Consider the following 24154-nt stretch of genomic DNA (forward strand, 5'->3'; position numbering starts at 1 on the left):
TAGCTCTTATGTTTTTTAAACGCTATTAGGGGAAAGGTTTGCTGAGTGAAAGGGCTGGGCAAAGTGCCTAAATGAACTTCACTGATGCAAGTTCCAGGACTTAGGGGCCGGCGAGATGGCTCATCTGTAAAGGCACTTGCTGCCAAGTCTCCTGAGTTCTGTCCCCAGACTGACATAGTGGAAGGAGAGACCCAACTCCTACAAATTGCCCTCTGACCTGCACATGCATGCTTTGACACACATGGCCCCATACATACATATGTACAAGCATACATGCATACATCAAGTGATTTCTTAAATAACATTAAGTAATCCTTTTATGGTTTTGTCCTCCCTTCTTCTACCCTTTATCCTCCCTTCCTTTCTCTTATGGTGGATACCCTAGCCATATCTGTGCTACACCGTGTTAGACCTACAGTACTACATGTACAATGCTACATGCTTCTCTTCAGATCATGTGAACCCAGTGTCTCAAGCAAAAGCCTGCAGCACCACCCCCTCTGTGGGAGCTGAGGGTAGAGATAGGCTCCTCTGTTCTCCTGCCTCGACCTCCCAAGTGCACCACCATGTCTAAATGGTTTTCTTTAGATTTCTCCAAAGTTCATTTCTTTCTTATTCTAGGAAAAGATGAGGAATTTAAACCATGGGCTATGGGGGATTGCTGCAGGAAGTTGACCCTGGTCTGTCTGTCTGTCTGTCTTGCAGGTGGAAAGTGTCTCTGCTGGGCACTCCTCATTGTACAAGGACAGTGGTGCACTCGTGGCTTTCAGAGGAGTTCCGGTATATATCACACGCTCTTGTGTGCCTCTGCTGCCAACCTAAGCTTCTGTGTACTGGGGACACAGGAGGGCAAGCACAAACCCGACACACAGTGTCTGTCTGATAAGATCATAGCACCCAGAGGATGAGCATCGAATGCACTAGGGATGCCAAAGCACACCGCTGTCCCAAGGGGCTGTGTGCCTCTGTGTTTATAGCATTCAACAGGACATGCGTTTGTCCCACACATTAACAAACTGCAACCGCACAGTCAACATATCCAGGAACTCCACTTTAAGAATATCTTTCAGCTGGAGGAGGTGGTGCAGGCCTGTAGGCCCGATCATATCAGAGTCTGAGACAGGAAGACAAGAGTTCAAGGCCTGCCTGTGCAACATAGCTATGCTCTGTCTTTAACAAAAACAAGATTGAATTTAGAACTGGGTGTAGCTCAGTGTAGAATGAGTGTTTAGTGTGCACTCGGCTCTGAGCTCACGTGAGTGTGCACACACACAGGCAGTTAGGACTGAGGTAATCCACAGTAAAGTTGTTGTCGTGCCCACATGCGGACCTGGGTTTGATGTCTGAAACGCACATAAAGGCTAGGCATGGGGGCTGTGCTTGCAATCCTAGTGCTGTGGGGGCAGAGGCGGGCAGATCTTGGGGCTCAATGGGCAGCTAGTCTAGCCAAAGCAGGGAGCCTCAGGGACCAGTGAGAGACCCTCTTGCAAAAAGCAAAGTGGAAGTCTCCTGAGTAACAAAACCCAAGTTCACCTCTGGCCTACGTGAGTGCACACACACACACTCTCACACACACTCACACATACACTCACACATACACTCACACATACACTCACACACACACACACACACACTTACTTTTCTCACACACACACACACACACACTTACTTTTAATCAGTCCATCTGAGCAAACTATATTCTTCTTGCCTCTCATTTCCAGAATGTTTCATATACAGTGGGTGGGAAGAGCTGTGTGGGGGGAGACAGGATGTCTACCCTCACTCTAAAGGTCACCTGCTCCTACAGATCTCAGAGCTGAAGAACCATGGCATTCTCCAGGCCCTGACCACAGAAACCAATGGATGGCAGCCAGGTGGTAAGGACTCCAAGAACCCCTAGGGTTTGGGTGGGACCCAGGTCAGAGCCACCAAGGATCTGCTTTCCCTCTTCTGAATCCTCCTTGCTCCTGCCCTTTCAGAGTTTTGTTTGTATCGTTCCCCAACAAAAGTTAGAAACAGTGTTGGGTTAGGAGCCGGTTTGCTATGTACTTCCGGGCAAGCCGTGTATATCAGTTTACAGTGAAAAATTTAAATTACATTTTCTGTTTATGGGGGGACTGCGGGCCAGAGGATGACATGCTGGAATCAGTCCTCTTCTCCCACTGTTCAGATCCAAGGATGAAATCAGGTTACCAACCTTGGAGGTGTGAGCCATCTCACCAACACAGCAGTGAGGATGTAAACACCTGTCATCCTCAAGGACAGTCTGAAAATGAGACCGTACAGAGCCAGGCATGGTTGTCCTCGCCTTTAATGCCAGCATTCAGGGGGCAGCGGCAGGCTGATCTCTGTGAGTTCAAGGCCAGCCTGGTCTACAAAGTGAGTTCCAGGCCAGCTAGGACTGTTAAACAGAGAAACCCTTCCCCTCACCACCAAAACAATAGTGCTCTTGGCTAATTTCCATTTACAGGATAACTAAATTAGTGCTGTTTAGCTGATGGATAAACGGGAAAGGCAAAATAAAGGAGTCAATTAAATAGCAAAAGAAAGGAAAAGAAAAATGTGAAATGCATTAGTTATCCTAGAGATATTTGCTTCACACACACTCACACACACACATGCATACATGCACACACACTCACTCCTGTGGGTCCCTATATCATGTCAGGATCATCTTCTGGCTCCAAGAGGACAGAAACAGTGCATACATGGTTTGTCCATCTCTCTCCAGATTTTAGGCACCAACTGGGTGAGCTAGCTGAAACCTTGAACTTTGTGTTGCATAACTGTTGGCAATGGCAGATTCCCTTGCCCTCTCGCCAGGGTTTTTCTTCTGGCTTACACATGTGGTCAAATCACTTGTAGGTGAGAGTTCACTGGGTGAGAGGTAGGTCTATCAATGATCAAGGAGCTCGGAGACCAGGGTTGAAGGTAGGAAGGCTGTGTCCAGCCCCACCACTTTCCCAGTGTTCCACACTCCTCATTCGTTTTGTTTTCTGTTCTTTTGAGACAAGGTCTTGTGTAGGCCCATCTTTCCTAGAGCTCATTCTATAGATCAAGCTGGCCTTGAACTTGTTGTGATCCTCCTGCCTCTGTATCCCTGTTGCTGGAGTGCACCACCTTGCTCTCTTGCTTTTAAAGAATTATGTTTATGCATATATGCATGTGTGTGTGTCTATGTGTGTATGAGTGTTGCTGGGTGCCCGCGGAGGCCAGAATAGAGTATTGGATGCCTTGAAGCTAGAGTTACTGTCATCTATGAGCTCCCAGGACAGGTGCTAGGAGCCAAACTGAGATCCTTTGGAAGAGCAGCAAGTGGTTTTAACTGCTAAGCCATCCCTCTCCAGTCTTTCCTCTCTGGAGTGGAAGCTGAAGACCAAACCCATGGCCTTACACTTGCTAGGCAGATGCTCTGAGCCAAATCCCCAAGCCCTCATTCATGTCTTTTTGTTCATCCACTTTGTCCCTCATTTTTATCTCCCATAGTCTTGCTCAAGATTGAACTCCATTTTCTCTATTCATACAAGACCAAGTCTGTCAGCATTATATAACTAAGTCGTTCTGAGTCTGTGTCTGCTACCCAAAGGCTAGAAGTAGCCAGATGGAATGTCCTCGCAGTCCATTCCTTAGGACCCATCCCACTCTGACTTGCTGGCCTAAGGCCATGGCTGTGTCAATAACAACCCTAGACTGCATCCCCTATAAGAAGATGGAGAATTGCTCATTCTTATGACAGTCCCTTGAGAACTCACAGATGCTTACATAATTTGGCCAAAAAAAAAAAAAAGAATACAGCTAGTAAGCAGCAGCAGTGAGTGATCTCCGCTTCCCGCCATTTTCTCCTCAGTTTTCATTAGCTTTCAGGGTGTTTTATTTAATCCACACGTCTGTTCCATCAATCCGTTTTTTATTAGTACAACAAAGCGCCAGAGGCTGGGTAATGTTCTGTGGAATGGGTTTTAAGCAGGCATGATGGCACATGCCTGTATCTCCAGCACTTGGGAACTTGAGGGAGATAGAAATGTCAGAAGTTTGAGGTTATTCTTGGCTAGATTGTGAGTTCAAGACCATCCAAGACTACATGAGATCCTACCTAAGGTCCAAGGTTCAGTGAAGTTCAGAAAGGACTGCATCTGCTGCCCTGCCTGCTGTTGGAGTCCCAAATTGGTGCAGGGTATCCCATGACCAAAGTCATGTGACAGTGTCTCTTCTAGTTCCTGTCCTTCCTGTTTTGTTTCAAGATAGGATCTAAGTAGACCAGGTTGGCTTGGAACTCACAGAGATCTGCCTGCCTCTTCCTCCACCTCCCAAGTGCTGCCATTAAAGATGTATGACACCATGCCTGGCAATTTTTAAATTATATGAATTGTAATTTTCATAAAAGTCAAAATGAAGTCTTTTGGAGAGGACAAAAGATATACCCAAGCACCAGATCCTGTTTGTACAAGGTCATTGATTTAAAAAAAGGTTGATTCGATGGCAGACTGAGCAATGACCTGTCTAGTATCCTTTTCAATCTTTTTGTTATTAGAAGTTTTTTCTCATTACTATTACTATTTTTAAGACATGGTCTTACCATAGCCCAGGCTAACCCTAGACTCATAGCAGTCTTCCTGAGTGCTGGGTTTGCAGACATGAACCACCATGCCTGGCTTCAGGTTGGTATTCTCTAAGCCCAGCATTTTGCATTTTGTGATTCTGGTTGGCACAGTGTCTGCTTTCTAATATGTGAGCTTAGTCAGTCATTCGTGGGAGTTCCATTTGAAAGTGATATATTTACAAAGATGACACGAACATAAACTCAGCAGTCGATACACATGTGTGTTTCATTCCTGTTTATCAGTTTAAGATGTTCTAGTACTCCGGAGCTGACTACGAGCTTCAGGGCTGGCAAGGTAAAGGGCTCGCTATGAAAGCCAGATGGCTAGAGATGGATCCCCAGAACCCATGTCGTAAAGGGAGGAGACAGCCGACTTCCAGAAGTTGTCTTTTGACCTACACGTGTGCTGTTGTACATGTGTGCTCACACAAACACGGACATACATCTGATAATAATAAGTTAGCCAAGTTTTTTTTAATGTCTCTTAAGCATTGCAGTCACCTAAGTCACACCAGAATGGACACATTTTACCCAAAGTCAGAATTTTTTGTGAAAGCAGAAACAAGTTCCATTATAGCTGTTTCTGTTTTGGCATTTAAAATGTACTTGTGCTGTAATTATGTGACTTCTATGGTCTTAAACTTTGGTTTGTGGTGTGGGAGAATGGTCTGTATTCTGTCAATTATATTTTAAATAAATGCTGATTGGCCAGTAGCCAGGCAGGAAGTATAGGCAGGATAACCTGACAGGAAGTAGAGGTGGGTCAATGAGAACAGGAGCGGTCTGGGAAAGAGGAAGCCCATTCCCCCACAGTTGTGAGCCTGCCACCGAAGAAGCAAGATGTGACTGCCTTGCTGAAAAAGGTACCAAGCCATGTGGCTAACATTTACTAGAATAATGAATGGGCTATTACGTGTTATAAGAGCTAATACGGGTCTGATAAAGGAGCAGGTGTCCCTCTCTTGGAGCAAGCAGAGAGAATTTCTGTTCAGCAACAGGTAGCAGAATTGGAAAAAATTAATGCAGAATTTTTATGTGTACAGCAGCAGCTTGAGCAAGAATTTAATCAAAAGAGAGCAAAATTTAAGGAGCTGTATTTGGCTAAAGAGGAGGATCTGAAGAGACAAAATGCAGTATTGCAAGCTGCACAGGATGATCTGGGTCACGTTCGGACACAGCCGTGGGAGGCTCAGGCAGAGATGGAGAATATCAAAGCAATTGCCACAGCCTCGGAGAATACTAAACAAGAAGCTCTCGATGAAGGTTAAAGGCAGTGGAGAGAAGAGGTTGCTGCACTTGAGGCTGTAATGAAAGAGACAGTTCGTGACTATGAGCATCAGTTTCTTCTGAGGCTGGAGGAAGAGCGAGCACAGTGGGCACAGTATCAAGAAAATGCAGAGTGGGAAATAGCTGATTTGAGAAGAAGGTTGTCTGAAGGTCAAGAGGAAGAAAATTTAGAAAATGAAATGAAAAGGACCCAAGAAGATGCTGAGAAGCTCCGCTCTGTCGTGGTGCCCATGGAGAAGTAAACTGCAGCTCTAAAGATAAACTGACAGAAGCTGAAGAGAAGATTAAAGAGCTGGAGGCCAAAGGTTAAGGAACTGAACCATTATCTGGAGGCTGAGAAGCTGTAGGACCGAGCTGTTTTGAACACTCAGAAATCTGTTCTACAGGAAGATGCTGAGAAATTGAGGAAAGAATTACATGAAGTTTGCCATCTCTTGGAGCAAGAACGATAGCAGCACAACCAGTTAAAACGTACATGGCAGAAGGCCAACTACCAGTCTCTGGAATCTCAGCCTTTATTGAAAAGAACAACAACAGAAACCCAGATTTTGAAGAAGTAAAAGTGCCAGTAGTGTGTGCTTTCTTCGACAGCATTTTCACTTGACGAGGAACATTTAGACAGCACCCATGGTCAGTCCGTTCCTTAGATGCAGACTTCCTGTTACCATCTGGAGATCCATTCAGTCAATCAGACAATGACATGTTTAAAGATGGACTCCGGAAGCTGGGCGGTGGTGGCGCACGCCTGTAATCCCAGCACTCGGGAGGCAGAGGCAGAGGGATCTCTGTGAGTTCAAGGCCAGCCTGGTCTACAAAGGGAGTTCCAGGACAGACTCCAAAGCTACAGAAACCCTGTCTCGAAAAACAAAAACAAAAACAAACAAACAAAAAAAAGATGGACTCCGGAGAGCTCCGTCTACAGATAGCTTGGGAACTTCAAGCTCATTGCAATCAAAAGCATTAGGCTATAACTACAAAGCAAAGTCTGCTGGAAACTTGGATGAGTCGGATTTTGAACCACTGGTTGGAGCAGATTATGTGTCTGAGAACTTTGATACTGTGTCCCTTGAGTCACTGCAGATGCCAAGTGGATTCAAGTTAACCAAAGAGCAATTAAGGCAATGACGCCTGAACAGGAGGAGACAGCATCCCTCCTCTCCAGCGTCACCCAAGGTATGGAGAGTGCATATGTATCTCTCAGTGGTTACCGCTTAGTGAGTGAGACCGATGGAATCTCCTGCAGAAAGAGGTACATAATGCTGGAAATAAGCTTGGTAGACATTGTATTCCAATTACAAAAAACAGTTGCAAGGAATTCAGATTCAGGAAGCTGAAACAAGAGACCAGGTGGAAAAGTTGCAAGCCATGCTAAGGCAAGCCAGTGTCCAGCTAGAGAAGACAATGAAAGAGAAACAGGAGCTAGAGGACTTTATCAAACAGCACCGAGGACTCAGGCCTCCAGATATCTGCACTTGTAAGAGCTCAAGTCCCCGAGGGCTTACTTGAAGAGTTACAACAGAGCTTTTGGATGTTCAGGAACAGATGCAGTCATGTGACCAGGTTTCAGAAGAGCTGGTGAGGTTACAGCAAGACAATGACAGCCTCCAGGGGAAGCATAGCTTGCATGTGTCATTACAGCTAGCAGAAGGCTTCATTCTCCCAGATCCTGTGGAGGTGCTCTGGGAACTAGTGTTAAAATACCGTGAGAACATCATTCATGTGCGGACAGCAGCAGACCACATGGAGGAGAAGCTGAAGGCTGAAATACTGTCCCTAAAAGAACAGATCCAAGCAGAACAGTGTTTAAAAGAAAACCTTGAAGAGACTCTACAGCTGGAAATAGAGAACCGCAAGGAGGAGATAGCTTCCATTTCTAGTCTAAAAGCTGAATTAGAACGAACAAAGGTTGAAAAGGGACAGTTGAGATCATGTCGATGAATAAATAAAGGCATGTAGCAGACATAGTTACAGCTAAGTTGAAATGGGCTAGAGATGGAACTCAGTTGGTAGCTCTCTGTAGCCCAGGGTGGGTTTGAACTCGTGGATCCCCCTGCCTCTGCCTCCAGAGTGCTGAGAATCAAGGCCAGCATGGCCCTTCCATGCGCTCTTTAATCAGATCTCTAGCCCAGTGTTTTCTCCTTTGACAGCAGCACCGAGGCTCCGCAGGAAGCTGTTTCCAACCTTTTAGTGAGGAAAAGGAGAGAAAGGATTGTTAGTCCTGCAGGAGGCAAATAATAGCTACTCCTGTAGCTGTGGGGGCACGGGGCTTGCCTCCCGGCACTGGGGTTGATCTGGACTACAGAGGAATATTCTGTCTCAACAACAACCATAACCACATCTAAACAAAACCTCACACGGTCTTGTGAATGGCAAGTTGGTGAGCACAGGGGCAGTTTCTGTTGGGAAGGGTCCTGTGCGGTGGAAATGACATTGCAGTGCCCTGTGTGCTTTACAGGGCCACAGAGGGAAGTTGCTCGCTCATTTCCCTTTATATTTAGTGCAGTCCTTCCTTCCTGGTTTTTCATTTCCTTTCCTTTTCTCTCTCTTTCATTCTTTTCTTTTTTCTTTTTTTAGAAACAAGGTGAATCCCAGGTTGGGAATGCATAAACTCACAGATACCTGCATGCCTCTGCCTCCCAAGTGCTGGGATTAAAGGCTTGTACTACCATGCCTGGTTCACTTTTCCATTAGCCAGAATCTGTAATCCCCAGAATTAAAATTTTTTTGCCTTTTCTTCAAATCTGACACACTAGACTTTTGATGAAGATATGTTACTTTTTTTTTCTTTTCTTGTCTTTTTGTTTTTGTTTTTGTTTTGTTGGTTTTTCAAGATAGGGTTTCTCTGTGTAACTTTGGTGCCTGTCCTGTAAATAGCTCTTGTAGACCAGGCTGACCTCGAACTCACAGAGATCCGCCTGCCTCTGCCTCCAGAGTGCTGGGATTAAAGACATGCACCACCACTGGCTGCCTTTTTTAATGTGAAACTGAAGAGATAGCTCAGTGGTTAGTAGTGCTTGCTGTTATTTCAGAGGATTAGAGTTCGTTTCTAAGTGCCCTGGTCAGGTGGCTCAGAACTATTCATGACAAGAAATCCAACGTCCTCTGTTAGCCATTCCTCCCACCTGCAGGCAATGTGCATGCACACACATAGATAAACACATAAATAATAAACAAATAGCCTATTTTTTTTGTATTAGATAGGGTCTCCTGTATCCCCCAAGTGCTTCTGATTCTGCACCTCTTACATGCTAGGATTCCAGGCACACGTCATCATACGTGGTGTGTGCAGTGTTAGGGACTGAACCAAGGGCTTTTTGTGTGTTAGGCAAGCACTCTAGCGCATGGGCCACATCCCAAGACCAAAATGACTTTAAAGATTGTTCCTTCAGCTTTCACTGGACAACTCTGTTTTCCTTTGCCCTCTGCTCCTGTGCTGAGGCCTCCCTGGGGATCCCTGTGGATATGGTGCTCCCTGTACCCTTTGGGTGCCCTGGGGATCCCTGTGGATGTGGTGCTCCCTGTACCCTTTGACCTCCCTGGAGACCCCTGTGAATGTGGTGCTCCCTGTACCCTTTGGCCTTCCTGGGGATCCCTGTGGGCATGGTGCTCACCATACCTCTTTTCTCTGGCTCTGCAATGTCTATGCACTTCTTTTTCTCTTCCTGGTATCTCTAACGAAGCCACCAGGATTCGGACATGACAACCTGATCTAACGCTTACTGCCTCCTGAAGGCCATTTGAAAAAGGACAGCTGTGGTTTGGAGGAAAGGGCCCTGTGAGAGCGGCCTCCCAGACCCAGATCTCACAGACACTCCTTTTCTCGCTGTTGCAGTTGTAAACCTGGAGGTGCTCAGAGCCCAGGAAGAATGGGAAGTGGTGGACACCATCCATCCAGACACAGGTAAGTCCAGCACAGCTACCATCAGGATCCGCATGCAGTCAGCAGTGACTGGGCATTTTAGCTATGTGACACAGAATAAAGTCCCTTCCACAGATCCTGAGATGATAGCCTACGACAGGAAGAAGGGAAGGAACGCCACAGCGCAAGGCTGCCATTGCTGCTCACCCTCCATCCAGTGCTAAGGGAAGATGAGAGAGTCTTGGTCAGGGTTGGCCCCTGAAGGGGGGCAGGGATGGGGGCAGAGAATGAGGGACCCAGTGGCAGCCATCTGCTGGAAGTCTCTGAAAGCTGGGAAGAATTACCTCAAGTCCTATTCTGACAGATTTGGATGGAGCTGTAGAAGGGTAGAGACCATCTGGTTCTCACCCGAGCTTCACCAAGCCCAGGAGAGATGTCACAGTATGTGGCTCCAGCCACCACCTGTGTCGCTGGTGACAAGTTGGTAGCCAGTCTTGGTTTAGAGGTGACAACCAGTGGGCGGCCAGTGGGTATTTGCTGTCAGGACAAATACTATCCCAAATCCTCAGGTGTCTTCTCTTTTTACCTAGAGAGTGGGGTCAGCTCCCAGCAGCCTGGCCAGCTCATCTCCTTCAGCGAGGCTCTGCAGCACTTCCAGACCCTGGACCTCTCCTCCTTCAAGGTGGCTGTCGGGAAGTACCGGTGTCCAGCATGCACCTGTTTACTAAACTTTCTGAACACTGATCTTTCTCACCTAAGAAATCTTGGGGTACAGGATCTCAAGTAGCCAAAGGATCAGATTTGATGCCTTCCATCTATAATCCCAGCATTAGAGGAACTCAGGAAAGAGGGTTGTCTCATACTTAAGGCCAGCTGCAGCATGTGCTCCAAGCTAAGCACCCATGACCGACTAATAGGTTATGTGTGTGCAGATTCCTTGTGGTGACCAGAAGCTGTTAGGTCCTCTGGAACAGGTGGTTGTGAGCCACCTTGTAAGAGGAGACTGTTCATTTGTTCCCGGTTTCCCAGACCTGAAATAATTACACAGAAACTGTATTACTTAAATCACTGCTTGGCCTATTAGCTCTAGCTTCTTATTGGCAAACTCTTCTATCTTAAATTAACCCATTTCTATTAATCTGTGTATTGCCACATGGCTGTGGCTTACTGGCAAGGTTCCGGCATGTCTGTCTCAATGGGCGGCTACATGGCTTCTCACTGATTCCACCTACTCTCTCTATATATATATCTCTTCCAGCCTGGCTATATTCTGTTAAGCCATTGGCCAAAAGCAGCTTCTTTATTAACCAATAAAAGCAACACATATACAGAAGGGACTTCCCACACCATTTCCCCTTTTCTGTTTAAATAAAAAGGAAGGTTTTAATTTTAACATAGTAAAATTATATATAACAAAACAGGTATCAAGCAAAAATTACAGTTACAATATTTATATGTTCTTTATCTTTTATCATAACTAAGGAAAACTATAATTATAACTTCTATTCTTCAACTCCATCAAAGACTCAAGAAGAATATAATATTACCTAAGTTAACAGGAAGTGCATTGTAAGCAACTTCCAGAACTAGAATTGACAGAGATATCTTGCTGCCTGGACAGTCACCCAAAATTCTTCTGTAATGTTGGGACACCCATCTTCAGCCTACAGGTCCATAGTATTCGGCAGACTTTTCCATGAAGCAGGAGATTTCAAAGACAGTTCCACCTATATTAGCACTTTGTCAGTCACTTTCTTCTGTGTCCTGCAGAATGTCTGGCAGTTCTTTAATGAAGCAGAAACCCTGAAGGATGGTCTCACCTTTAGGCAAGTTCAGCAGTCATTTTTCTGTGGGTCCTGCATGTCCAGTTTATACAGCAAACCATCAAACAGTCCAGGCAAGAGCTGTTTCTTGCCCAAATGGCTAACAAACTCCATGAGGAGCCTCTTTAATGCCCATCATCCTCTTGAAGTAAATTGGTGCTGTCAGGAGCCGATGAATCTCATGTTATGAAAAGTCCTAAGTTCTTAAAACATCTTAAATGCCATATTCTGTAGCCTTTGAAAGATCTCAAGAATACCTATCCATCTGACATATAACTCTCTACATCTAGAAAACCTAACATGACTACAAGCTTGACTATTATAGATGACTCTCTATTAACCTATATTTCTTAATTATACATTACATTTTTAAATGAACTGTACAAACATAATACCTTAATCAAGAGCATATATATATATGAGTTTATATATATAAAACAAAACTGATCTTAAATTTGTATCAATAAACCAACTTCCATGCCATTGCAAATCTCTATAGCATATCCCCTTTAAATGTAAACAAACATTTATAAACAATATTTGGGAATTTGGGTGTAGTTCTCTCCGAACTGCTTCCTGCTATTTGTTTGGCAAAGTAATTTTGGGAGGTGTTCACTGCAACCTTTTTGGGGGGTGTTGATCCGTAAGACCACATTAGTCTGGAAGGAATCTACAGGTTCTCATCCTCTGTGGAAACAAAAGAAGAACCTCTTTTCCAAAGCAACAAATCCTTAGACCCAAATTTTGAAGTCAAGATACCTTTTAGATACATACATATGTGTATTGTGTGTTTTGATTTAGCTTAGAAGCCCATACAATGAAATGTCTCTCTGTACTTAGCTCCTTCACAGTCAAAAATTCAATGAAAACACAATAATATACATAGTCCAGACTCTCTGTGTCTATTTCATCTTTACATGGCTTCTTTTTTTTTTACTCCTTTCAACCTATGACTGTCTCTTTAAAGATTTTCTTTTGTTTCGTTTTTTTTATTAAAACAAAAAAGAAGAGGTGATGTGGGAGGTAATGTATGCTATGAATATGTTTTATTGCCATTGGTTAATAAAGAAGCTGCGTTTGGCCAATGACTTAACAGAGTAAAGCCAGGCTGAAAGAGATATATATAGAGAGAGTAGGCAGAGTCAGAGAGAAGCCATGTAGCCGTCCACAGGAGACAGACACACCGGAAACTTGCCAGTAAGCCACAGCCATGTGGCAATACACAGATTAATAGAAACTGGTTAATCGTATCGAGTAAGCCAGAAATACGCTTAAAGTATTGGCCAAACAGTATTGTAATTAATACAGATTCTTTGTGATTATTTTGAGAATCTGGGAAGCCAGGAAATGAGCGTGTAGCCTCCCCCCAACACTACCTGATGTGCTTTCGGTGCTGGGAACCAAACCCAGGTATTTTAGGAGAACAAGTCCTCTCATTAACCCATGAGCCATCTCTGAAAACCATGTAGGGCCCTGCTAGCCTTTGTGGAACTGAACCTGAGGAGCCCTTGCAACCCTGTGATTCAGGACATGTGCAGATGTCTCCTGCGTTTTCCCTCCATGAGATGGGAAGTATTGGAATCAAAGACCAGGTAGCTCCTTAGGGAGGAAAGACAGACTGTCTAAGGAGCGGGGTACTAATGATTCATGGCAAATTAAGGAATATTCCCTGTAGGAGCCAGGAGCTGTTTGGGAATTTCATTAATTTTTTATTTTTGGAACAGTCTTGTTATGTAGCCCTGGCTAAATTGGCACTCACTATGCTGCCAGGGCTGGTAATAAACTCAAGGCAGTCCTCTATCCTCGCCTCTCAGGTATTGGCGTTAGAAGCATGTACCACCACTCCTTATATGACCTAGAAATTTAGGAAAGATGCTGGGAGCTAGAGAGATAGATGGCTTAACGGTTAAGAGCACTTGTTTCGGCAGAGGTCTCGGGTTTGATTCCCAAAACCTGCATGTCAGCTCACAACCATCCATTACTTCAGGCCAGGGGATTTGACACCCTCTTCTGACCAACCCAGGCACCAGGCACCAGGCACACACACGGTGCACAGACATTCATTCGAGAAAAACACTCATACACAAAAAATAAATTTTTAAAAAAGATGTCAGTACTAAGTATGGTGGCATACATTTGTAATTTTAGATTTAGGAGGCTGAGGCAGAGCCGTTCGATGGTGGCGCACTCCTTTAATCCCAGCACTCGGGAGGCAGAGGCAGGCGGATCTCTGAGTTCGAGACCAGCCTGGTCTACAGAGCTAGTTCCAGGACAGGCTCCAAAGCCACAGAGAAACCCTGTCTCAAAAAAAAAGGAGGCTGAGGCAGGAAGATATCATAAGTTCAAGGCCAACCTGAGCCACATAGAGAGAAACTTTGTCTTACAAAAGTTGTGTAGCAGGTGGGCAGTGGTACCCAGCACTCAGGAGGCAAAGACAGGCAGATCACTGAGTTTGAGGACTGCCTGGTCTACAGACTGAGTTCCAGGACAGCAGGGCTGTTGTGTGGGGCAATAAGAAGACTCACTGGGTAAAGGCTCTTGCCTTACAAGCTGCATGGCCTGAGATTGATCTCCAGAACCCACTGAAAGGTGGGAAGAGAGAACTGACCTTTACACACAAGTCATGACAGGTATGCCCCTCACACACATCATGAATACATACACCAATACTAAAGTGGGACTGGGAAAAGGAGTATGAGGGGAATAAGCATACTGAGGGATGGTGGGCTCGAGTATTCAGTCTAAAGCCTGGATCGTGAGAGAGGCAAGAGTCAGGCACTGATACACAAGGCCAGAAGCTGCCAAAACCCAGCACCTGGTAAGGCAGGCAGTGGTGCCCTGATTTTAGGGAGCCAGCATGATGTAGTTTAGAAGGAACATCTAACTCATATAGCCATATGAATAGTAGACAGCTTTGTTGAGACTACTATCCTGACTTTTACCTGGACATATTTGAGATTCCTTGTGGCCACAGCTGAGCCTCCCTAGTCGTCAATAGCTAGTTCTGAAAAAGTCCAGAAGACAAATGGAGAGAATTGACTGGGATTGTCTACACCCAGGGACACCTTGCAAAGGATCTGGGAGCTACAAGTGCCTGTCTTTGCAGTCTTGGTGACTTCTGACTCCTTTTCCTGGCCCAGACACTAGCTGAGGAGACAGTCTCTGCTTGATAAAAGTTTTAATAGATTGTCTGTGCTTTTCTTCCCAGAAAAGAATCCAGCCAACTATTAGAAGGACTGGGCTCGCCGCCCTCCGGCATTGCCTCTTTGGGCCACCAAAGCTGCACCAGGACCTTCGGGAAGAAAGAGACTTGGTCCTCACCATTGCTCAGTGTGAGTGCTAGGGGCAGCTCCAGGGCACAGAGTGAGGCTCTTGCCTATTTGGATTGCCGTGAGCACAGGAATGTTGGTAGCTTGTCTTGAACATAATCCAATTCCCCATTCTCCAGGGAGCACTGGTTTCTCCCTGGGGACAGCCTAGCAGAAAGGGTATGTGTGTTTTGGGGCAGGTGGCCTGGACAGCCAAGACCCAATGCATGGCCGAGTGCTGCGGACCATCTATAAGAAGTTGACTGGCTCCAAGTTCGACTGTGCCCTTCATGGAGACCACTGGGAAGACCTAGGATTTCAGGGTGAGAGAAAAGCCCCTGTCTTGCTTTCCTTGTCTGATTGATTCTAGATTCCAGAGAAGAGGCCATCTTGAGTAAAGAAAAACATCTAGGAGTGTCCCGTGTCCCTTGGAGCTCTACCATCTGTTAGGAAGTACCTTTGTGCTGTGAGATGGGATATGTGGAGTGATATCATTTGATCTGGTTGTGTTCTTTCCTTTTTTTTTTTTTGTTTTTTGAGACAGGGTTTCTCTGTAGCTTTGGAGCCTGTCCTAGAGCTAGCTCTGTAGACCAGGCTGGTCTCGAACTCACAGAGATCCGCCTGCCTCTGCCTCCCAAGTGCTGGGATTAAAGGCGGCGCCACCACTGCCCGGCTGTCTTTCCTCTTTTTAAATGAAAATTGTATTCTAGTTATTTTAAATTGAAGCAATTACTTCTCTTGCCTTTGAATTATAGTTTTGTTCTTTTGAGACAGGGTCTCATATAACCTAGCCTGACCTCGGACTCTTATGCTCAGACTATAGCATGCCTTGGACTGATCCTTCTGCTTCCCCCTCCCTGGTTGGTAGTCCCACCAAACCCAGTTTATATAGAACTGAACATTTGGCCCAGGGCTTTTTCACAGACCAGATAAGTGGTCTGTTCACTGAGCTGCATCCACGGCCCTATACTGTTTTTTCCCCCAAATCTTATCATTACATTTGTAAAGAATAAGAAACGATATTGCACTGGGCAGTGGTGGCGCATGCCTTTAATCCCAGGCCTAAGGAGGCAGAGTCAAGTGGATCTCTGAGTTTGAGGCCAACCTGATCTACAGAGTGAGTTCCAGGACAGGCTCCAAAGCTACAGAAAAACACTGTCTGGAAAAAATCAAAAGAAAAGAAAAAAAAACTATATTACAGGGCACAGTGTTACATACCTTTAATCCCAGCACTGTAAGTAACCCGAGCTCTGGGAGTTTGAAGTCAGTTTCTTCTACATGGAGTTCCAGGCCAAGAAGGGCTGCCTTAGTTTTCTGTAGTAGCAGTAACAGATTCCAAGAGATGTGTAGTTCAATTGTTAGCATGTTCAATGCCCAGCACCCCACCACAGGGCAGTGGTGGCATACACCTTAAATCCCAGCACTCAGGAGGCAGAGGCAGGCAGATCTCTGAGTTTGCAGCCAGCCTGGTCAACAGAGTGAGTTCCAGGACAGCCAGGGCTACACAGAGAAGAGAAACCCTGTATTGAATACTCCCTCCCCCCCATGAGAAAAAGGAAGGTACAGTTTCATGCACCTACACTTTCAGCACTGGAGAAATGGAGGCAGTGGATCAGAATTTTAAAGTCGTGCTCAGGTACACGACAGGTTGGAGGCCAGGCTGGACTCCATGTGACCCTGTCTCAGCCATAATAGAGCGACTCGGAACAAGCATGGCTCTGTTACCTTCTAGGTCTATGGCCCAGTCTGATAGGGCTCAGTGAGAGTACCTGGGGGTCAGCAGTGCTGACCTCATTGTGGGGGACCTAGGAGAAAATCCATTTCCTTCAGCTTTTGTGCTTCTAGAAACTTCCTGCAGCCTCCATCGTCAAAAGCAGAGGTGGCGTCCCTGCGTGTGGGCCTCACCTCTTTCTCTAGCTATGCTCCCACCTCCTGCTGCTCCCACACATCCCTCTCATGTGCGCCGAGTCCACCCAGGTACCCCAAGACACTCCCCTCTCTGCCGATAGCAGCCTTGATTTTGCCGGCATCTTCATCGCCTTTACCGTGTAGTGTGTCCCTACATTGGGAGGTTTAGAGTGTGGACATCTTTGGAAGCGGGGATTATTCTAATCCCTCAGGTACTTGGAGCATCTGCCTTACCTCAGATGTTGTTCAGGGTGAGATTATCCTTGTTCTTGGTACAGTGCAGTTCAGTTGTCCCCGGACACTCTGGGCCTTGTCTATCCCGTCTCTTCCCGCATGCCTCCTCCACTACTGGGCCAGCGAATAAGGACTGACATCACTCACTGGTGAAAGCCCAAATACTGAGTTCAGCTTCCACAAACACCACTAGCTGGGAGGACTTTGTTACTATGCTCCTGTGTCCCCTCCACTGAAGGGGCGTGGTGGGGGGCTCCTTACAGGGTAAAGGCTGAGCTCCTCACCTGGCTTTCTTTAATGCAGCCAAGGGTTCCTGGGTTCAGTCGGACAAGGGAAGAAACGTGGGCCCTCACTGGGGCTGCATGTATCTCCATAGTGTTTGGTTAGAGCAGGTTAGATGTTATTTAATTCTGTCTTGCTAGCTGCCCTTCTACCCCATCCCTTTGGCTACAGAGCCAGCTTTTCTGGGGCCTTTTCGTTCTGCTCTTGGTCTATTTTCTGTTGCTATTACTCAAGACTGGGTAATGTGTAGAAATTAGAAGCTGATTTGGCTCATGGTTCTGGTGACTGTGAAGTCTGGCGAGCATGGCGTCAGAATCCCCTCGGTGTCTGTTGAGGGCCTTCTCACTGTGGCCTAACATGGTAGAGATACAGGAGAAGAGACAGGCCTGCGCCAGCTTTAGTCTTTCTTCCTCTTTTTCCCTTCTGGAGGTGGTCTCTCTGCCAGCCTTGAACTTGCTCTGCAGACAAGGATGACCTTGAAGTCTCATCCTCCTGCCTCTACGTCTCAGGTGCTGGGACAGCAGGCCTGTTGACAAACATGTCCAATTTATACCCTGCTGGAGGTGGCACCCAGCCTCATGTATGGCAGGCAATCACTCTGCAAGCTAAGCTACACCCCAGCCCCTGTCTTGGTGAAAATCTTGCTGGTAGTTGTGTGGGGAAATGACTACAGGAGGCTGCGGGAACTGCCAGGGCAGTTCCGAGTGCCGGAGGACGGGCTCATTTGGTCCCGTAGAGCCCAGGGCAGCCCCGAGTGCCGGAGGATGGGCTTATTTGGTCCCGTAAAGCCCAGGGCAGCCCCGAGTGCCGGACGACGGGCTCTTTTGGTCCCATAGAGCCCAGTGCTGTCTCGAGTGCCGGAGGATGGGCTCATTTGGTCCCGTAGAGCCCAGGGCAGCCCCGAGTGCCGGAGGACGGGCTCGTTTGGTCCCGTAGCGCCCATCACGGGTGTGTCTGGAAGGGGGCTGTACAGGGCCAGTGCCAGGGCAGTTTCCCAGCCGTGTCCTGGGAGCACAAGCGATTCAGGCAGCCTCCACCCTCGCTCACTGTCACACCCTGGTTTCTGCCACAGGAGCAAATCCAGCTACAGACCTGAGAGGGGCAGGCTTCCTTGCCCTCCTGCATCTGCTGTATCTGGTAATGGACTCAAAGACATTGCTGATGGCCCAGGAGATCTTCCGCCTGTCTCATCACCACATCCAGGTAGGATTCTCGGGGGAGGACAGAGGAGAATGCTGGGGAATGAGGACCCCAGCAGCCAGGAGGACTGTGTGGTTCAGCATCAGGATGGTGGAGACGAGCCCGAAGTGGCTTCCCTGTCAGATGCTTTAGAATCTGAGCTCCACCATTCATTAGCTGGGAGTCTTTAGCAAATCGCTCAGTCTCTCCGAGCCTTGATTTCCTCATCTGCTGCAGAGAAATCTTGAAGACTGTGCTTACTTCTTTCTGTTGCTGTGGCAGAGTATGCTGGCAAGAACTGAGGAAGGAGAAAGAAGGAAGAAGGAAGGAAGGAAAGATTGTTTATTTGATTGGTTGGTTGGTTGGTTGGTTGGTTGATTGATTTTTCATGGCAGGGTTTCTCTGTGTAGCCCTAGCTGTCCTGGAACTCACTTTGCAGACCAGGCTGGCTGCAAACTCAAAGATCTGCCGCTTCTGCCTCCTAAGGCAGGGTTTGTTTCTGCTCGTAGTTTGATGTTCTAGTGCATCAATGCCAGGGAGTCACAGCCGCAGGAGCTTCAGGAGGCAGCTGGTCACATTGCACCAAGGTCAAGAAACTGGACAGTAACTGCAGGAATGCTAAGTGCGCGGCTCACTGTCTGTTTCATATGGGTCCAGATCCCCTGCCCAGGGAATGGGCCTGCCCACAGTTAAGATGTGTGTCTCCATGGGAGCAACATGATGGAGATCATCTGTTGTTAGCATGCCCAAAGGCCCATATCCCAGGTGACTCCAGACACTGGGATTTATCAGCACTAACCATCATGACAGTTAGCTGGCCCGCTGGGAATATTCAGTTGTCTATGATCCTGTGCATTGGGCACACAAAGGGGTTGCTGCTTCCGGTGCTGGTAGCTTCTTTCAACTCTGAAGGGACAAGGTTAGTTTTGGGGTGACCCATGGTCTTAACCATTAGCCCAGTGATGGCTTTGGTAGCCCCTTATTCTCTCTTGCCCTTTGGGGATAGGTCTGGTAGTTTTCCCATGTAGTGGAAGATGGTATTGACTCCAAGGAAACAGATGTGGCCTGCTTCCTTCCATTTGTCTACCCAAACTCCTGGGGCTAGAAATCCGTTCATTCAGTGAACAAAGATCTCTTCTGCACCAGCCCCATACACACACTACTTATTTTTCATGGTGCTTGGGATGTGTCAGAGAACAAAACAGACTAGGATGACAAACAGCAGAGATGAGAAAATGATATTCTAAATGAATCCCAAAATTCAGTAGAAACGGTAAGCGCGGAGGAAAGGGGGTGGGTAAGGTAGGGATGGTGTTTAATGGAGGAGTCAGGAGATGAACTGAGTCTGGAGGGGTGTGTCATGTTAGCCAAGCCCGTGCCTAGGGTGCCTGGCATTCCAGGCAGAGGGCCCAGCAGAAGTGAAGGTCACAAAGGGAGCATGCCAGGGGCGAGCAGAAGGAACACGGCTCACAGTGGAGAAGAAGCCACCAAGGAAGCAGACCAGATGGTAGGTCCGTCAGGCGCGTGGTGGACTCCAGGTTTGTCCCTGTGTCGCCAAGCTCGAGCAGCACAATGATAGGGGATCTTACCAGCTGCCACGTGAAGGACAGTTCCCAGGGAGGTCCCTTAGGACCAGCCTAGTTGGGGTAGGCAGTGGGTGGGAACGGGGATTCCAGAAGAGCTGAAATAAAATAAGGAGAGTAGAAGCAGTGTGGTTTTTGATGGAATGGACACAGGGTTAGGCTTTGGACAAAGAAGACGTTAGTGACTTAAAAAAAAAAAAACTAAGAACAACTAAGGAAAAAAGGTGTGATGGAGAATGCCTTTAATCCCAGCACTCTGGAGGCAGAGGCAAGCAGATCTCTGTGAGTTTGAGGCCAGGCTGGTCTACAGAGTGAGTTCCAGGTCATCTAGGACTACATACTTAGACCTTGTCTCAAAAAAAAAAAAAGTACCATAAAGAAAAAGAAGAAAAAGTAGGAGTAGGGACTGGAGAGGCAGCTCAGTAGTTAAGAACACTAACTGCACTGGGCGGTGGTGGCTCACGCTTTAAACCCAACACATGGGAGAAGAGGCAGGAGAATGTCTGAGTCTGAGGCCAGCCTAGTCTACAGAGGTGTTCCAGGACTTCCAGGGCTACACAGAGGAACCCTGCTCTTCTGGAGAGCCCAATTTTGGTTCCCAGCACCCCATGGTGGGTCACAGTGGTCTATAACTCCAGTATAGACTGGGCATCTCACACTTTTCTTCTGCCCTCCTCAAGACCAGGAGTGCATGCAGTACACAGACATACATGCAAGCAAAGCACAATACACATAAAATTTAAATAAGTGCACATTCTGAGCATCGTGACAGTAATCCCAGCACTCGAGGCTGAGGTAAGAGTTCAAGGCCTCACACTGAAACTTCCCGGAGCTGGGAATGTTGCTAGGAGAGAACGCTCACCTAACAGGCTGAACCCCAGCACTACCATAAACTAAATACCTGTAGTGAGTTACACACCAGCCTGGGCTACATAGCAAGTTCAAGGCAAGCCTGCGCTATATAGCTAGAAAGAGAGAGGAAGGAAAAGAGAAGAGAGGAGGAAATGAAGGAGGGAGGGAGGAGGAGGAGGAGAATGGGGGGAGGAGAACCATCCCAGTGCCCCTCCCAGGCCGTCTGTGGGTCCCAGAAGCTGGTGTTGGTGTCCTACGAAGCCCTGCAAGCAATTCTGAGAGCTTGGCGCTGGCAGAGCTCCTGCTGTCAGTCACGAAGGTGATTTGAGATGCTCGGGAACACGCGTGACAGCGCTTCCAACGTCACATGAGCAGGAGACGAGGGGGAAGAAGGCAGGAGCCCGGGAGACAGAAGGCCCCAAAGTCACAGGAAGGAGGATGTAGTGTTGGCCTTGGCCTGGGGTCAGATGGTGCTGGCCTGTAAGACCTAAGGTCTGCCGGGTTGTCACTGGGACATTTCCAGCAGATGTTAGAGGCAGAGTCTTGATTTGGGTTACGTTTAAAAGGAAAGAACAAATCTGAGACAGTAAATATAGACTCAGTTTTCAGAGGATTTTGTGGCAAAGGGAAGCCAAGAAGGGTAATTGTGAGTTGAGATTTTAGTCATTTGGAGCCGCGTGTTTGTGTGTGTGGGTGTACGTGTGTGTGTTTGTGTGTGTGTCTGTGCATGTGCACGTGTTTGTGTGTGTTTCCTGTTTTTTATTTTGCTTTTTTGTTTTTAAGATTTTATTTCATTTTTATGTATGTGTATGTGTGCGTCTGCACACATGTGGGCAAGTGCCCATGGAGGTCAGAAGAGGGCATGGGCTCCCCGGAGCTAGAGTTACAGGTGGTTGTGAGCTGCCTGACAGGTGCTCACATCTCCATCCATCTCCAGTCCTTCAAGAGCAACCAGTGCTCGTTACCACGGAGCCACTTTTCCCGCCCCTTGTTCTGTTTGTTCATTCTTAATTTTTGAGTCATTGTTTCACTCTGTTGTCCAGACTGTCTCGGAACTTACGGGTTCGCCCGATTGCCCCTAAATACATAGCCATCCTCCTGCTTCAGCATTCCAAGTGCTAGGATCACAGCTGTGAGCCACCCTGCACGACAAGTAGTTATTCTCATGGAATTTCAAACGTACAGAAAAGTTGCAAGTGTTGTTATTATCTAATAACATAGGAATCAAAGTTACAGATTTGGGGACACAGCTCAGTTGGTAAGGTGCTTGCCTAGCGCATACAAAGCCCTGGGTTCAGCCCTTTTCTACCGAGATTATATGGTGCCCATATTTTCAGTTTTGAATGAGTGAGTTTATTAAGCATATAATAAGCAAAAATAAGAGAATAAGTATTGGGCTGGAGATATGACTCAGCAGCTAAGAGCACTGGCTGTTCTTCCAGAGGTCCTGGGTTCAGTTCCTAGCTACTATGGTCAGGCCATCTGTAATGAGATCTGGCGCCCTCTTCTGACATAAAGGCGTACATGCAAACAGAGCACTCATTCATAAAATATTTTTTTTAAAAAGATAAGCTGGGTATGATGGTGCATGCCTTTAATTCCAGCACTCAAGAGGCAGAGGCAGATGGATCTCCGTGAGTTTGAGGCCAACCTGGTCTATAAAGCGAGTTCCAGGACAGCCACGGCCACACAGAGAAACCCTGTCTTGGAAAACAAAAATAATAATAATAAATAATAATAATGATAATAATATCAGGTAACAAATAAGAATGCTCATCAAATCAGGCAGTTCCCACATCCAGAAGAAACCCTGCCCCAATGCCCATGCTGAACTGATCGCCCCGGGCAAAGCAGGGTCTCCCCATGGGGAGCTTCCAGCTTCTGGTTCCCACTGCAGGCAGTTGTATGCCGCGGGCTAAACAACGGTAACATATGTTGGAAATGGTTTTCCTTCTTGCTGGTCCCAAAGGTGCAGTGTCTTTAATGCCCTTGGCTGCTCCTCCTCCCTGCCCCCCAGACCTGGGGTGCCAGCCTGCACCCGGACTTGGAGTCTCGAAGGACACTGGAGATAAACAGGCTTGAGTGTGAGACAGGAGACTGGTTCTCAAGAGTCCGCTCTCAACGTGCACAAGCTGTACGTGACAGTTTACCGGTGTAATGTATATTACAGGTCCCCAGAACCTGGCATGTTAGGGCATACCTGTAAATTCAGGGTCATCCTAAGATTCATAGCAAGTTCAAGGCCAATCTGAGTTACAAGACACCCTGTTTACGAAGAAAAGAGAAAATAATTAACTGGAGTGTGGAAGGCCACACCTTTAATCCCAGTACTCTGGGACTCAGAGGCAGATGGGTCTGTTGTGAGTTCAAGGCCAGTGTAGTCTACTGTGTAGTAGAGCTGTGTCTCTAACGAGAGGGAGGGCCTGGGAATGTGGCTCAGCTGGCAGAGTGCCTGCTTCGCATCCACAGGCCTGGCGCTCAGGCACAAACCAGGCATTGCGGAGCACACCTGTGATACCAGCACTCGGCAAGGAGAGGCCGGACAGTCACAAGTCAGGGTCATCCTCAGCCGCGCCGGGACTCAGAAGCCAGCAGGAGAAAATGGGAGGATGATTTAAAAGCAGGCCACACCACCCTTCCACACACACACATACTCCAGCCCCAGGGGTTGGAAATGGCCATCCGTGTGTCGCAGCACTGCCTGGAAACTGCGTCCCCAGCAGAGTGCCAGGACCACAAACAGAGTGAATATTTATTCACAGGAACACATGCTAGTAAGCGGAAGCTTGAGCATGCGTGAGCATCACACATTGAGTCCAAGAGCTGTGCCAGGAGCACAGTGGCACATTTAGGAAGTAGGGGAAAGGTAAGAGATAGGGGCAGACCAAGGTTCCACAGAGCTTTATTGGGCTTGGCAGCCAGTCGTGACCCGGGAGTCTGGAAAAGGGGGGTAGAGGAACCACATGGAAAAGGGCAAAGAACAAAATGAAGCTGGGTGAGATCAGGCATTGATCAGGTAGTGGGGTGGGAACATCAGTAGTTCAAGATCATCCTCAATTGCATAGCACATCCTAGGCCAGCTGGGCTACAGGGACCCCATTTCAAAAAGGCAAAACACGAACAGAAGAAAACAAGATTAGCCCTGGTATTTTCAAGATGAAAAGTGGAAGTGTGTTAGTTACCGTTCTGTGGCTATGGCGGATTACTTGACAGAGCGGTTTAGGAAGGACTCAGGTGGT

At 47.2% G+C, this 24154-nt stretch overlaps 1 protein-coding gene, 1 long non-coding RNA gene and 1 pseudogene across 7 annotated transcripts in view; 2 read left to right on the forward strand and 1 right to left on the reverse strand.

Moving 5' to 3' along the window:
• Nucleotides 1–24154, forward strand: part of Elmod3 (ELMO domain containing 3) — a 46536-nt gene that overhangs the window by 10303 nt on the left and 12079 nt on the right. For all 6 annotated transcript variants that reach the window (XR_012911634.1, XR_012911635.1, XM_075983816.1 and 3 more), the window contains 7 exons: nt 706–780; nt 1808–1877; nt 9720–9788; nt 10337–10428; nt 14778–14901; nt 15078–15200; nt 18374–18504. Coding sequence is in view for 4 of the 6 variants with exons in the window: in XM_075983816.1 (XP_075839931.1) it covers nt 706–780; nt 1808–1877; nt 9720–9788; nt 10337–10428; nt 14778–14901; nt 15078–15200; nt 18374–18504 (684 nt within the window). In the remaining 2 variants the exon portion in view is untranslated. The remainder of the gene's footprint in view (nt 1–705; nt 781–1807; nt 1878–9719; nt 9789–10336; nt 10429–14777; nt 14902–15077; nt 15201–18373; nt 18505–24154) is intronic.
• On the forward strand, nt 4921–7825 carry LOC142855715 (rab GTPase-binding effector protein 1-like; annotated as a pseudogene).
• Nucleotides 18496–20096, reverse strand: LOC142856402 (uncharacterized). Its single transcript, XR_012911636.1, has 3 exons — nt 20070–20096; nt 19280–19386; nt 18496–18778 (listed from the first exon to the last, which is right to left on the reverse strand). It is a non-coding gene; the product is annotated as an uncharacterized LOC142856402 (long non-coding RNA).

Source organism: Microtus pennsylvanicus, chromosome 8 (assembly GCF_037038515.1).
Source record: "Microtus pennsylvanicus isolate mMicPen1 chromosome 8, mMicPen1.hap1, whole genome shotgun sequence".
In the NCBI taxonomy this organism is placed as follows: domain Eukaryota; kingdom Metazoa; phylum Chordata; class Mammalia; order Rodentia; family Cricetidae; genus Microtus; species Microtus pennsylvanicus.